The sequence below is a fragment of the Agelaius tricolor genome, unplaced genomic scaffold, assembly GCF_023055355.1.
Source record: "Agelaius tricolor isolate 1412-34295 unplaced genomic scaffold, bAgeTri1.0.p SCAF_5, whole genome shotgun sequence".
NCBI lineage: Eukaryota > Metazoa > Chordata > Aves > Passeriformes > Icteridae > Agelaius > Agelaius tricolor.
The window spans coordinates 20,564,044-20,578,642 of record NW_027269265.1 but is presented as its reverse complement, the minus strand read 5'-3'; the positions used below and the strand labels follow the sequence as shown (position 1 = coordinate 20,578,642).

The 14,599-nt window shown below is 39.4% G+C and overlaps 1 protein-coding gene across 2 annotated transcripts in view; it reads left to right on the top strand.

Moving 5' to 3' along the window:
• The window catches only part of TSHR (thyroid stimulating hormone receptor), a 48,245-nt gene extending 39,819 nt beyond the window's left edge, over nucleotides 1-8,426 (top strand). For both annotated transcript variants that reach the window (XM_071426683.1, XM_071426682.1), the window contains exons 10-11: nucleotides 3,013-3,201; nucleotides 4,006-8,426. In XM_071426683.1, coding sequence (XP_071282784.1) covers nucleotides 3,013-3,201; nucleotides 4,006-5,407 — 1,591 coding nt within the window. In that variant the 3' untranslated portion in view covers nucleotides 5,408-8,426. The remainder of the gene's footprint in view (nucleotides 1-3,012; nucleotides 3,202-4,005) is intronic.
• The last annotated feature ends 6,173 nt before the right edge of the window (nucleotides 8,427-14,599 follow it).

The window sequence follows — 14,599 nt, the reverse complement described above, 5'->3', positions numbered from 1 at the left end:
GCTCCATTCCCTGTACATCCAGAGAAGCTCCTCTCAGCAGCTGTTTCCAAACCATGAGCCCTTGTCCCCAGGGTGTTCTTTCTCACCCAGACACTTCTGATGGGAATGTTACACATCTGTGAATAAAACCAAACCAAAAAGGTACATTCTTCTTGTTACTTAGCTTTTTGGCCTACATGATGAACCACAGCACTGATTTTCACAATTATGCAGTTATGTAAAAAATTATGCCTTCTCTTATTTTTAACTCTCTTGCCTCACATTCTTAAGTGTGTTTGGAACTCCATTCTTTGGAACTCCACTGAGTTCCAAAACTGATCTCACAAGAGTGAATAATCATTACCCATCACCTTCTTCACAATCTGCATGGTACTGTAGTCTACTACTGCTGTTTCCAGATGTAGCTTTTCCCAAGAGAGAAGTCCTTATCTGCACCTTATTACTTCATATATAAACAACTTGATACTTTTATCATCTTAGTTGCAGCTTTCTATGCTCTTATTATGACTGCATATACTATTTTTAGAACTGCAGATAATATTTAAGTTACAGTCAGACTAGATTTACAAAGTGAAGTTTTCTTGCTCCATCTTCTATTTCTTTCCCAAGAATTCTCAGCATTCCATTTTCCTTCAACATTACTAAAAGCATTGACCTGACATTTGCAGAGGACTCCAAGAACTTTCCAGAGTGCTAGCTAAATTAAACCCCACTGTCATCCATGTAAGGTTGAAATTGCTTTTTTCCTAAATGTACTTGAAGTATATTATTTTTCTGCTATTGCAGAAGCCTTCTGCTTCTTTAGACAATCAGGTTTAACTTTCACTACCATGTATTACTTTGTACCAGAAACAAGCTTTGTTGCAGCTCCTCTCACTTCCTTCCCAGACTGTTTATAAGTATTTCAGTAGTACCAGAGCCAGCCTCACCTCTGTGGGCCCTGCTGCAATGACCTGTATATTCAGATACCAATTAACCTTCCATTCTTCCTCTCACATAAAATCTTGTCATCTGTTCTCAGGCTTTTGCCCCACTCTTTTATTTTTCAATTAATCCAGGAGAGACATTCCCCTTGTCACATAACAGATTCGTTACCTCAACAGCCCTTGATATCTGATTTTGTCAAGGCTTGTCAGAATTCCCAACTTGTTGCACAAGCAGGATCATCTTTCTCCATAACCTTGTGCCAGTACATATTCAAAGGAATCTCAACAATTTGTAATTTCCCTTTCAAAAAGTCTTAGCTTCTCTCATCACAGAGTGTTTAACCTGAAGATATCTGCCATAGCCATAAGAACTTGATAGAGACCCATGAGGGTTGCTGAAAAGCCAGCCTTGTCTTGGTCAGATCTATCCCAAGATCTAATTTACCAAGATGTTTTGCTGCAGAAGAAGGAAGAGCATTGCCAGCAGGTCAAGGGAGGTGATCCTGCCCCTCTGCTCAGCCCTGGTGAGGCCACAGCTGGAGTGCTGTGCCCAGCTCTGGGCTCCTCAGGCCACAAGAGAGACTTGGAGCTCCTGACACAGGTCCAGTGGAGAGCAACAAAGATGATTAAGGGGCTGGACCACTTCTCTCATGAGGAAAGGCTCAGGGAGCTGGGCCTGTTCAGCCTTGAGAAGAAATGACTGAGAGGCGACCTCATCACACATCTGAAAAAATTTCTTTTTTGTGGGAGTGCTCAAATGCCACAACACAATACTAAGGAGGCTGTGGAGTCTCCTGACCTGGAGATGCTGAGAAGTCAATGGGGGACAGCTCTGAGCAACCTGCTCCAGGTGACCCTGGTTTGATCAAGGAGGTCAAATTGGATGATTTGGAAACTCAACTACTCTGTGATCCTTTAGAATGTAAAATGATAGCAGACAATATTCAGACTCTTCTAAGAGCCATTTCAGGCTGTTGGTAGAAATACCTAAGAAAAAGGACTCCAGAAGCACAAAAAATAATTTCATGTAGTTGAAATTAATTAGTTGTGATGTATTAAAGAACATATGATAGCAAGGGAGCTTTTAGAAGAGAAAAAGTTCTCCTACAAAAAGGAGCAGCATTTTCTAACTCAATTTAAAAACAAACAAACCAAAAAGAAAAAAGAAACAACAGAGCAAACCCAAATATTGTAGACATTTAAAAGTTGTTTAAAGCATAAAATTGGTTCCAATTTCCTTTTGGGTTCAAAAAACCAGACCGTGAGCAAGACTTCTAGAGGGATAAGAAAGTGTAGAAAAATTAGATTTATTTATTATAAGAGTGTTCACGATAACACAATGCCCAAACAACGTTCCTACCCTAGAACTCTTTTTACAGGTTTACTTCTTCACAGACTGTAATTCTAAAAACATCTTAACTTCAAGTGTCACTAGAAGAGGTTTTGGGACAAAGCAAAAACTGAGTAGAAAACACTAGTAGGACCAGGTGACACTCACCTGGCAGTCTGAAAGGAAAGCCACCTCCCCATCAACTGTGCATCATCTCTCTCATGAGTCCACCTCAGCAGATAAGTAGAAAGCAACAAGCATAATACTCAGTTTTTTGAGAGATTCAGGATGGACTACAATAGAAGATTTGAATTTCAGTATATAGAGAATATTCTTTTAGGAATTGCAATGCTTTCTATTAAAGTGTGCCAAAAGGTTAAAATTAATCTAAGAAAGTCTAAGGGAATATAACTCTTCCAATGGAAGATGTGATTTCTTTAAAGGATTTTTAAAACTGTGTGGTTGTATATGTATTTGTATCTGGTTGGCTTTAAAGGTGTAATTTTAAAATTCATTATATTTCTTTATAATACATATTCTGTGCTAAAAGACATTAAAGACAAGAGCTTTAAAAGACAGTGAAAATCATAGAGAAATGAACAGCCTTCTTGAATTTGAATTTTATCAGAACTTAGCAAGGCAATATGAAACCCCCATCTCCTTAGGATTTGATTTTTATTGTAGAATTCTGTGAAACTCCTGAAGAACAGTAACAATCTGAAAAAAATCTGATCTAGCTATCTTTTTCTTTCTTAGGGATGTCTCCAGAACAGCTGTTGCCAACCTTCCAGCCAAAGGACTGGAAAGCCTAAAAGAACTAATGGCCAAAAATACATGGACTTTAAAGAAATTACCAGCTGTAAAGGCATTTCTTCAGCTAATGCGAGCTGACCTGTCATACCCAAGTCACTGCTGTGCTTTCAAGAGCTGGAAAAAAAAAAGTGGGTGAGTTTCACTAACTGGCATTTATTCTTTTAAATATATCAGTAAAATCATGGTTTATAAAAATACATCTACTGGCACTTATGTAACAATTTTTTCTAGGTATAGACAATGTTCTTTGAAACAGGTTACAATTGCAAAATGGAAGAAGAATTTTTTTGTAAGGCCTTTTGCAGCAGTTCCTCCTCTGGTTGAGCCCAGAATTAAAGTGAAAGAAAAAAAGAAAAGGGTAATGTGCTATAGCAAGGCCTGGAAAAAAAGTGTTGGAGAGGTTATAGCCTCAAGTCTCATGTTTTCTAACTGGAAAGCTGTTAACTACTGAAAATTTTTTGACTGCAAATACTGCTGCATCACACCATGAGGTACAGAATTTCAAATTGCTGCACTGCTAGTTAGCTGTAAAGAAGCTACTGAACAGAAATTAGACTGATGGAAGTTCTGGGAGAAATTGAATAGTGAGCAACAGTGAATAAGAAAGTAATATTGTATGTATATACAAGAAGTTATAAAGAGTAAATAAATGTCTTCTTACTTACTAAGAATGTAGATCTCAAAAAAGAAGATGGATTATGGATGTCAAACAAGTAAAATCACAACTGGGGATAAAATTAAAAATACAGTTAAATGAAAATAGCCCAGAAGAGTATAGTGTGTTTTATGGTCAGTTAACAAAAATATATTCAATCACATTTTTATAGCTACATTTTCATCCAGGATGATTTGCTTTTGAAGCATTCCCTTTGTTCACAATCTGTGCACCAGTCAGACTGTAAATGCCAGCAGTGATTTCCCCCTCTACTCTTTCAGGATCCTGGAGTACCTGATGTGTAACCAGAGCAGCCACAGCTTTCATAAGAGATCAGTCAAGACTCTCAGAGACCCATTTTACAAAGATTACGCAGAATACACAGACCACACCAATGCTGTGTATGACACAAACACCAAGTTGACAAGTTTTCATGAAAATCCCCATTATTACATTTTTTTGGAGGAGCATGGAGAAGGAAATCTTGGCTTTGGCAAAGAGCTCAAGAACCCTCAAATGGAAGATGTGCAGACCTTTGACAGTCATTATGACTATCCTGTCTGTGGAGGCAATGAAGACGTAATATGCACACCAGAGCCTGATGAGTTTAATCCCTGTGAGGATATAATGGGATATCAGTTTCTGAGGATCGTGGTGTGGTTTGTGAACCTGCTTGCCATCCTAGGCAACATTTTTGTCCTTTTCATCCTTCTCACCAGTCACTATAAACTGACTGTACCTCGCTTTTTGATGTGTAACTTGGCCTTTGCTGACTTTTGCATGGGATTATACCTCCTCCTGATCGCATCGGTGGATCTCTACACCAGGTCAGAGTACTACAACCATGCCATAGAGTGGCAGACCGGGCCCGGCTGCAACACAGCCGGGTTTTTCACGGTCTTTGCCAGCGAGCTCTCTGTGTACACCCTGACCGTGATCACCCTGGAGCGCTGGTACGCCATCACCTTTGCCATGCGGCCCGACCGCAAGATTCGCCTGCGGCACGCCGTGCTCGTCATGCTGGCAGGGTGGCTCTCCTGCATCCTGCTTGCCCTTCTGCCACTGCTTGGTGTCAGCAGCTACAGCAAAGTCAGCATCTGTTTGCCTATGGACACGGAAACACCAGTGGCTGAAGCTTACATTGTCTTCGTTTTAATATGTAACATTATTGCTTTTGTCATCATTTGTGCCTGCTACATAAAAATCTACGTAACTGTGAGAAATCCCCAGTACAAGTCGGGGGACAAAGACACCAAAATTGCCAAGAGGATGGCTGTGTTGATTTTCACAGACTTTCTATGCATGGCTCCCATCTCTTTCCATGCTTTATCTGCCATTATGAACAAACCATTGATAACTGTCTCCAATTCCAAGATTTTGCTGGTACTTTTCTACCCGCTCAATTCTTGTGCCAACCCCTTTCTTTACGCTATTTTCACCAAAGCTTTCCGCAGAGATGTGTTCATCCTGCTAAGCAAGTTTGGCATATGTGAGCATCAGGCTCAAGTCTACAGAGGTCAGACGGTCTCAGCCAAAAACAGCAGTGGGTCTTATGGGCAGAGAATCAGCCGAGGGATAGGTCAGGTTCTTACAAGCATTCAAGACCCAGTCAATGATTACCTTCCTGCTGTGACAATGCAGAACCAAATTCCCATGGAAAAATGCAAGCAAACTGAGCTCTAACATCTCAAAGCATCACAGCCAAAACCTGGGCAAGAGGTGACATTGTGCATATGTGAATCAAGTGAAAAGATAATATTGTCCATATCCTTTTCCCCTAGGTTATGCTTTACTATAGCTAAAAGTACCTCTGGAGTGGTCTTCTTTCAGACAAACCACTTATTTGAACCTCTTATCAGTGCAGGGCAAAACACATGGTCCTGATGATAATTTTAAAAGTAGATGTCAATGCTCTACCTGAATAGGAAAATTAACTGGGCTAATAAAAAATACACCCTTCATCTTCAAAAAAAAAAAGGAAGAAGCGCAACAGTAAGACTTGGGGATACTTATATGACTAAAAAAAATGGACAAAGTTGGATAATTAAAATAATATTAATTAAAAAAAAATTTAAAGGTTGAAGCTCTCAAACACCTACATGTCAAAAAGTTGGGTTTTTTCCTAACAGCAAATTTCTAAAATGGAACAGGTTTCTTCTCATTCTGTCAGCCTGACCTGAAACAAATCTAGTCTTTTGTTTACTGCTCTTGGTTTAGTTTGGTGAGGTGGGAAAACAAGCTTCTTCTTCATACTGCCTTTATAGTGGTAAAAGGCAAATTATCACTGAATTTTTTTGCTCATAAGGTAACAGGTAAGAAAAATTAGGGCAATATGTGTCCATTACTATCACTCTCTCACTTTTGGATAAATCTATTTAGGAGCTGTTTTATTTGAATTTGTTTTGAAGACGAGGCTACCCAGTCAAGTTAATGATGGTTATTTGGGTTTTTTTGGATGACTGATCCAGTTGTTACCATATTTCAGTGCTGTTTTATCTGAGCATATTTATTGCTCTGAACACTCTGCAATTCCTGCTTTCTTACCACTTCTGCTGTCCCTACTTATCCCTCTCTCACAGGGTAGAGCTTTCCTTTTAGCCCTTTCTATGTTGAGCTGCCTCTAACCTCAACTTAGACCAAGGGAGTGGATCACACCTTCAGGTTCCTTCATGCCATACAGTTTACTGCATTGAAGGCTGACTTCTAGCTCCTCAGCATGTTTTAAGAACATCTATCTTGTAGTGAGCTCTGTACCTGGCCTTTGTAATGTTTGCAGCACAACTACAAGAATCTCATAGTTATCTCCTCTGGCTGACCACAGCCTGCTGTAGCTGGGACATATGCTCTCCACAGTGTGCTTAAGGAAATCCATGCTGACACCCAAGGAACAACCCCCAGTCTAAAGCACTAAAGCATCCTTCTGCCCTACCTGCTGCTAGATGTGGCCAGACCAAGGGCAAGCTTGGCTCTGCTTGGCTCATTCTTACACCACAAACAAATTAACAGAGGCCTGGCCCTCCACCTCCTGAGACACCAGGACTCAGGGCAGGAGCTGCTCTGCACCAGCTGCATTGTTAACACCTGAGTGGCCTGAGTGCCTGGCTTTGCTGGCAGGATCACACCTGGTCCCAGCCAGCTCCACAGACTGGCTCTGCAGAACTGCTACCAAGGTTACCATGGATCATTTCACTCAGCTATTTGAAAGCCTTGGCATAAGAATGGAAAATATTGTGAATATTTGCCTTCAGGTAGGTATTTTTAAATTAATTTTGTAATATCTGTGCTGGTTTTCATGGAATTACAGTCTTTGAGGAACTAAATTAAATTGGTCAGACAATAGTCAGGGATTATATAATGTGGGCTATTGGTATCCAAAAAACCATAATGGTAAAGCCCTCTGAACTGCTGGCTACTACAGCTGGAAACTGAGTGATTGCAAATGCCATGTACATACTCTATTTATATTTCCAAGTATTTAAAACTCAATTTGATTCTGTATTTCTGATTATAAATGAAGGCTGCTTCAATGAGCAGAAGCAAGGGTCTAGATTCATGAATTCCATGAGATGGCCTTATAGAAAATAAATAATCTATCATTGTTAATGCCACTAAAAAAATCTACAGTATTGTATTACAGACTAATTTAGCTGTTTATTTGTGGGAGAGGCATTTTTCCATTTTATGTTGATTCTCAGCAAACTCTGAAAGCAGAACTGCTGAAATCCATGCAAATAATTCATTACCTCCTCTTCTGTAATCTGGAGTTGCCCAGTGTTACATCAGAAACAAAGACAGTTTCTAAAGTGTGAAGACCAGCAAAGTTCCTTACTCTTGAAACAGCTGCATTTGCAATGCTCTGGCCACGTCCTAGAGTCCCATACAAACATGGGACTTTCCAGATGCAACCCCCCTGCCAGGTTCTGCCACCCTCCTGATACTGGAATAACCCTTAAAGGGAGAAACAGTGAGTGAGTGCCTTTATTTAGTATCTCAGCAGCAGCAAAGACAATCAAGCTCTAATGGACATTTATCCTACAGACTTCACAGACACTAGTGTACCAGTGGAAAAGAAAACTCAAGCTTAAATCATATTCTTTTTCAGAAAGAAAGGAAAGACTAAATCAAAATTTATGTTAAAAGTGCTTTTAAAAGTAACATGAATATTTCTTTCACAGAAACTAGTAGGACTTGAGAAAGATGTGGTATGTTGGACTGGTATAGGTTGTTTGTAAACTAATGCAGCTATTTGCTGTTACTAATGGATGACAGATATATTTACACATTATTGAACTTTTCTGTCTCTCATTATTGCATATACATTATGCCTGTTAAAAGAATTCTGAGATACTGCCTTTATCAATTGAAGTTTGATATTTCCAGTTTGTCTTGCATAGTTCTTCTTGTGTTTAACTTGGTAAAAAACATTTTAGAAGCTCTTGGGAAGGTCCAGGCAAATACAACTTAAATAATTTGCCAGACCTTTTCTTGTAATTGTTTGTATACTATAGGTATTCTCTTCCATTCCTGCTCTGATCAATTCCTTGAGCCATTTTTGGGTTTGTGCACACCTTTATGTAGTACTTGGTATTTTAAATCTGTCTCAGCAAGTTGTATTATTTCTGGCATTTAGTATGTATGTTCTCTAGAATACTTCAGAAATAATGCAAAGCATGGGAATAAAATGTTTTGTTTGAAATTGGAAGAGGCTCAACAAGTATTTTTTGGGAAATTTTAAATTTTTTTTCCTATAAGAGAAGTTAATACTATTTCTTTTGCATTCAACTTCATTGTTCTCCTTGGCTGACCTATCCCATGACACACTGTCTGATGCAGGTTTGGGGGGTTTTAGCTCCATCACTAACTATGAGAGGGATGTCCTAAATGGCCATCTCAGACAGTGCAATAGGGATAGAAAGGAACTGCAGTAGTACTGCTCCAGGGGCTCCACAACCATCATTCATTACATCCAAGATAATTCAAAAGAAACAAAAGCTGTAAAGTTGAGATGGAGCCTTAGTTATGAACACTTGGAACTTTCTCTGAGCAATTTAATGGCTTTAGGTGACCTTTGGCAGTCTCCTCTCTCTCCAACAAAGAGAGATGTGAGTTTTTTTATAGAGTAGGTACTGGTTCTAGATGACATCATCTGCAACAGGTCAGCTATAGTCAAAGTAAAGCACACCCTGCCCTGCTATTGGTGTTCGGATTCTGAAAACAGCACAAGCAACCAAAGATAAATTTCACATCACTAGCATAACCATTTTGGTTTAGTAACATAAATGCCCTTTTGCTTCCTTTCTTGTGGGATAAATAAAGTATTCATGCTCACATTACAGGAAAACCTGTACCAAAAAATCTCCTTAGAAAGAGAAGCTTGGTTTGAGTAGAAGCCCTGTGCTTATGTGTTAATATGAACCAAACCCTCCCTCCCAGGCTGTTTGGGAATCCTGATTAGTAATAGCAGCATAATCTGTATTGTTTTTCTAACAGATGCCAGGCATCTGCACTCTAAAACCACTTGGTAATCAAATGGTTTCTGGGTTGCTGTTAAAATTGGACAGTGAGGCACAAAATTAGTTGGATATCATGCCCTTCCCTTAGGCACCCTCCTCCTCCTTTGTAGGGATTCTGAAAACATGACATTATACTGCACTTACACGTAGGCTTTGTGGACTAAGGCAGGAGATGCTGAAGGGCCCTCATCATGCCCTGGAACAGAAGATGGTTAAGAGGTCTTAGTGACGCACACTGGGAGACTCTGACAACATCGTCAACCTGGAATTCAACACATCTCCATAAAGCTGGAATACTTTTCATCTGTTTAGTCTCTTCCATCTGACTGGACTGATTTTTGTCTGACTGGAAATCATGATGTGAAAGTAAACAAATGAAGGCTCTATGAGGTCAATACACCAAGTATTTCATCAGAACCCATCAGCTCTAACTTCCTATTCCCATCCACACCTGCCCCCTCCTGTGCCCCCATATACACACATTGGTATGAAATTCCACAGTTTCCCAAATTTCTAGGTTCTCAGACATGATACTAATCCTGTGTAGTTTTGTAACTGCCTGGCCTTTCTTTCCACCCTGAATAAATTGGGTAACTATTCCAAAACACGGGAAAGTCTCATGAACTGTAGCACCTTGGACCTCATTGGGGCCCCCCTGAATTTACTCCTTTCAAGGCTTTAACTTCCATGGGATTAATATAATCAACTTGAATCTTACCCCACCTTTTTGGAAGGACTCCTCTGTGCTGTCCCAATTATATGCAACACCAGGACTTGTACTTGTGGCCATCTCAAGTCATATCCTTACTGCTACACACCTGTGGAGTTCTGCTGAGTTCCACGGAAGCTTGTGAAGCTTTGATAATGAGTTCAAGGAGAAAGAACCCAGTAATTTTGGTTCTCAGCTATTCAATATGCAACTGTGATGAGGAGTATCCTTTCTTTTTCTTCTCTTTTAAGGAAAGAAATATGTTGTCAACATTGACAACTTGTATCTAAGAGCTCACTAAACAGTCATTAGAAAGTGACTGAAACTATTGGCTTGTTACTCACATATATACTGTGATAGTTTTTATAAGACCTACTTTGCTATCTGGAAGAGTCTCTGTTTCAAACACTGAGACTGTTAACTGACTGGACTGCCAAGCCCATGCTGGTTGTGTTACAGCTTCAGCTGAAATGACAGTGGCTTTTCTTTGAAAAGTGAAGAAAAACTGCAGTACTCATGTCTTTTACGAAGGCAGAGCTAGCTGCAACAAATTAAACTGGAGCAGTAACATGAGTTTTAACAAAAACCTTCTCACTGCAGGCTCTGAGGTGTTACCTGAATGTCTGTCTGCCCCACGGCCTGCTGCTGACACATGCAGGATAGCACTGAAATACCAAGCAGCACTAAAGCTGTATTTGTGCTGGTTTCAGTCTGACTGTAGTAAGAATTCCCTATGTTATATGTGGATTACTGCTGCTGCCTAGAGGGAGCTGTGGAAACAACAAATTAATTCTTTTTTAGCCAACTAGAGATTTGCAACTAAACCCTGCAACGGTCAGTATAAAGCAGCAAGAACGGTATTTTCATTAAAAAGCAGTTAGGAGAGTGTCTGACACACTGGCACGTGCACTTTCCCCATGAAAAGTCCAGAAGGGAAAAAAAAGGGGTTTTTCAATTCATACATACGCTTCTCCTTTGACATCAAAAAGTAAGCTTGTAGTCTCTCCTTGATTTTTGTTTTGGGCTGGCTACATTGTTTTATCTTTTCCTCTGTACTGTTTCCTCCTTCCAGTTTCTCTTTACATCTCTTTCCTATGCTATTGCAAAACCCCACACTCAATTTTAAGAATTACTTTATGTTTCCCACCTCCTGTCTGAAGTGATTTAGGCTACCTGGCAACATAGGAACCTCTGAGAGAAGTAACAAAGTAGTTTAAGGACAAGAAAATAATTTAGGACAGAAAATGAAAGCTAAAAGATACTCTGAACAAAGATTAACAGTAATTTGATCTGGTAAATAAATCTGCTCTATTTTCTCTCTGCCCCCTCCCAAAACCAACTTCAATGATACACACAAAAACATCTGTGATATGAATATACTTCACCTTTAGGTATCTGATTTTTAACAGCAGTATCATCATTACACTTACCAAGCCCTTTGTCAACTCTTTAAATATACAGGGAATTTCACTAGACGCTGATTTAATGTTTTAAGACTGAAACTACTTTTTAAAATCAGACAGACAAATTCAGCCCACAAAAACTAGGACATCAGAAATATTATTCCCAGCATTAGGGCTTTTTCTTCAATAAAGTCATGAACAATGTGAGCTCAGGAGGAAAGGGCTTCCATCCTACAACAATTTGAATTTTCTGAAACAAAAGGCAATCTGTGCCAAAACAAACCTACAAGCAGTATTCCCAGCAAGTGAATTCTTCAATAAATCCTTTTTAGAAATGCTCTACTTCCCATAACACTTTGTTTCCCAGAACACATTACCTGGTGGAACCAGACAGCCCACCTGGAGTCAGCCAGTCGTTCCTCCAAGGGGAAAGGTCTGTATGAAATACTCAGATGCTGGTACAGCAGGACACATGAGGAACTCTATCTGCAGGGGGCTCACAGCAGGATTCCTAGGAGAAATGGAAAAATCAGGCAGCTAACAGCCTTAGCAGACAGGACTGCCTTCCTTATTTTGCTGGCCAAAATGGATTTCCCCATCACAAGCAAGGAAGGTTGGTCTTTACCTTGACATTGAATCCAGCAGCTCCAATACTCGTAAAGCAGCGACCAGACTCTCTTGGGATTCCAACTGTCTTATGTTCCAGACATTAAGAGGGATTTTTCCACAACACTGTTCTCCTTCATTTGGTTCCTCTAGCAAAGGAAAAACATTTCTACCTTGACAAAATCACACATCCATACATAACATTTTTTGCTGTTATGAGATATTTTTTATTTTTACAATATAATGATAGTCCTTGTTTTGGATTTGCTACTGAAATATACTTATCCAAATTAAACACCATGCTTTCAATTTCAGTACATTTTTATTCACCAAACTGAACTAAAAAGGAAAACAAAAGCTAGATATTTTTTAACAGTTATTATTAAAAAGCATATTAAAATGGCAGTTCATGAATACCCATCTTCAGAGAGCAGCTTTGACCTATGGAAGTGAACGGGCAATTCAGAATAATTTATAACATAAAGGACTATTTGCATTTATTCTCTCTCCATATTATCTATTTCAGATAACCCTCTTTCAGGTCACACAAGGGCATACACATTTATAATACGTAAAAAAATGTAATTACATAGGCACTTTGCACAAAAATAATTGGGAAAGTCTTCACTCTAAAGAAAAAAATTGTCCTAAATGAAATTTCCTAAATTTTATATATCCACACTGAAGGTCAAACATGGTTCAACTGCAGTTCATCTGAGAGTACTACAGATGTCCTTACCTCTGAAAGGATTAGATTTTGGCATAATCCCATTAGTGGTAGAGTGCTGAAATCTGCTCTGAAAACAAGGGCAAGTCTTTAAGAGAGTATTTTACAAACAGGAGTCTGCATTAGAAAAAACAATACACACTCAAAAGCTGATGCAGTTTAAGACAAGTTATATGGAATAATGTAGAGTTGAAAATAATGGGAATATACTGAAAGCTATGCTAATATCCCAAGATTCTTATCCTCTCATACCTCTGCAATGACAATAATTAAGCCATATAAAAATCAGATAAGAAAATAATGCATTTTTAAATATACTTGATTTTGCAAAAAAAAAAAAATCGCTGAAATACTTTGTTCAGCCACAGCTGGGAGAGCACAATTAACATTCAATTGTAACACTCACTTTTTCTCACAGGAATGAAATCTAGCTTTTTTGTGTTTTAACTTAAATTTGCTACTAATTTGTCAGCATTCTGCTTTATCTCCTCTTTTGTCAGGGTACTTTTGAAAACCTTTTGGCCAAAACAACAGGCCATTTTTCTGACCTGTTTGTTTCTTACAACACCAATGATCTCTTTTGGAAAAACACTGGATTTTTTAATAATAAATAGTTATTTATCCAGAATCAACTCCAACTCCATTTCAAGTAAGGCATACTTTATAGAAAAAGCAATATTGCATTTTTTTAGATTTCCTTAAGTGTTGAGGGCTGGAGAGTAAAGAGGAGTATTGGGGTGGAGGGAAGAGGAGGGGGGGTCCATCCTTGAATACTAGGGAAAAAACAAACCACCACCACTCCTCATGAGGCTTGGTTTGCTATACATTGACAGCACTGTAGATAAAAAATTACTTCACAATCATCACATTCCAAAATACACCCCCCATACAGGCAGTATAACCTACATTTATTTTCTTCCTAATTAGAGTTTCAAGTTCAAAATCTAGATTTAAAAATAAATCACAAGCCATGTCTCAAGATACTGCTTTTAGATAGGAACTAGAAGGATGTCACTTGCTTGAAAGCAATTCTGTCAGATTAGATTAACTGATGAAAACAAAACCTTACTCATTGGCCACTTATCATCCAAGGACGCTGCATTTTACTTCTCGCATTTCCACGTACAGGACTAATAATATCAAGATGTCACACAGAATCATAGAATCAACAGGGTTGGAAGGTACCTCTGAAAAGCATCCAGTCCAACCCCCCTGGCAGGCAGTGTCACCTGGAGCAGGTGATACAGGAACTAATCCAGGTGGGTTTTGAATGTCTCCAGACAGGGAGACTCCACAACCTCCCTGGGCAGCCTGTGCCAGTGCTCTGCCACCCTCATTGTGAAGAAGTTCTTCCTCACATTGAGGTGGAATTTCTTGTTTTTGCCCATTGCTCCTTTTCCTGTTGCTGGCACCATCCTCTTGACACCCATGTCTGAGGTATTTACCTGCAGGAATGACATCTCCTCTCAGTCTTCTCCAGACTAAATGTGCCCAGCTCCCAGTCTCTTGTAAGAAAGATACACCAAGCCCTTGGCCAGCTTGGTGGCCCTTTGCTGGACCTTCTCCAGTAGCTCTTTGTCCTTCTTGTACTGGGGAGCCCACAACTGGACATGGCACTCCAGACTGGCCTCACCAGGTCTGAGCAGAGGGGGAGGATCACCTCCCTCAACCCACAGGCCACTGTTCTAATGCACCTCAGGATACCACTGGCCTTAATAACAAGTTGTTCAACCAATCTTATCTCAACACCTAAGCCTTAGGTTACCACAGGGAGAAACCCTTAAACAAATATGCAAGTCTGGCCTCATGATTAAGCTGTGAATTTTTTTTATAACATTGTCATGGTATTAAACAGAAAGTCTGCAGGGCAAACTGAACGAGTGAAATTATCTCTATGTGATAAAAACCAATGCAGAA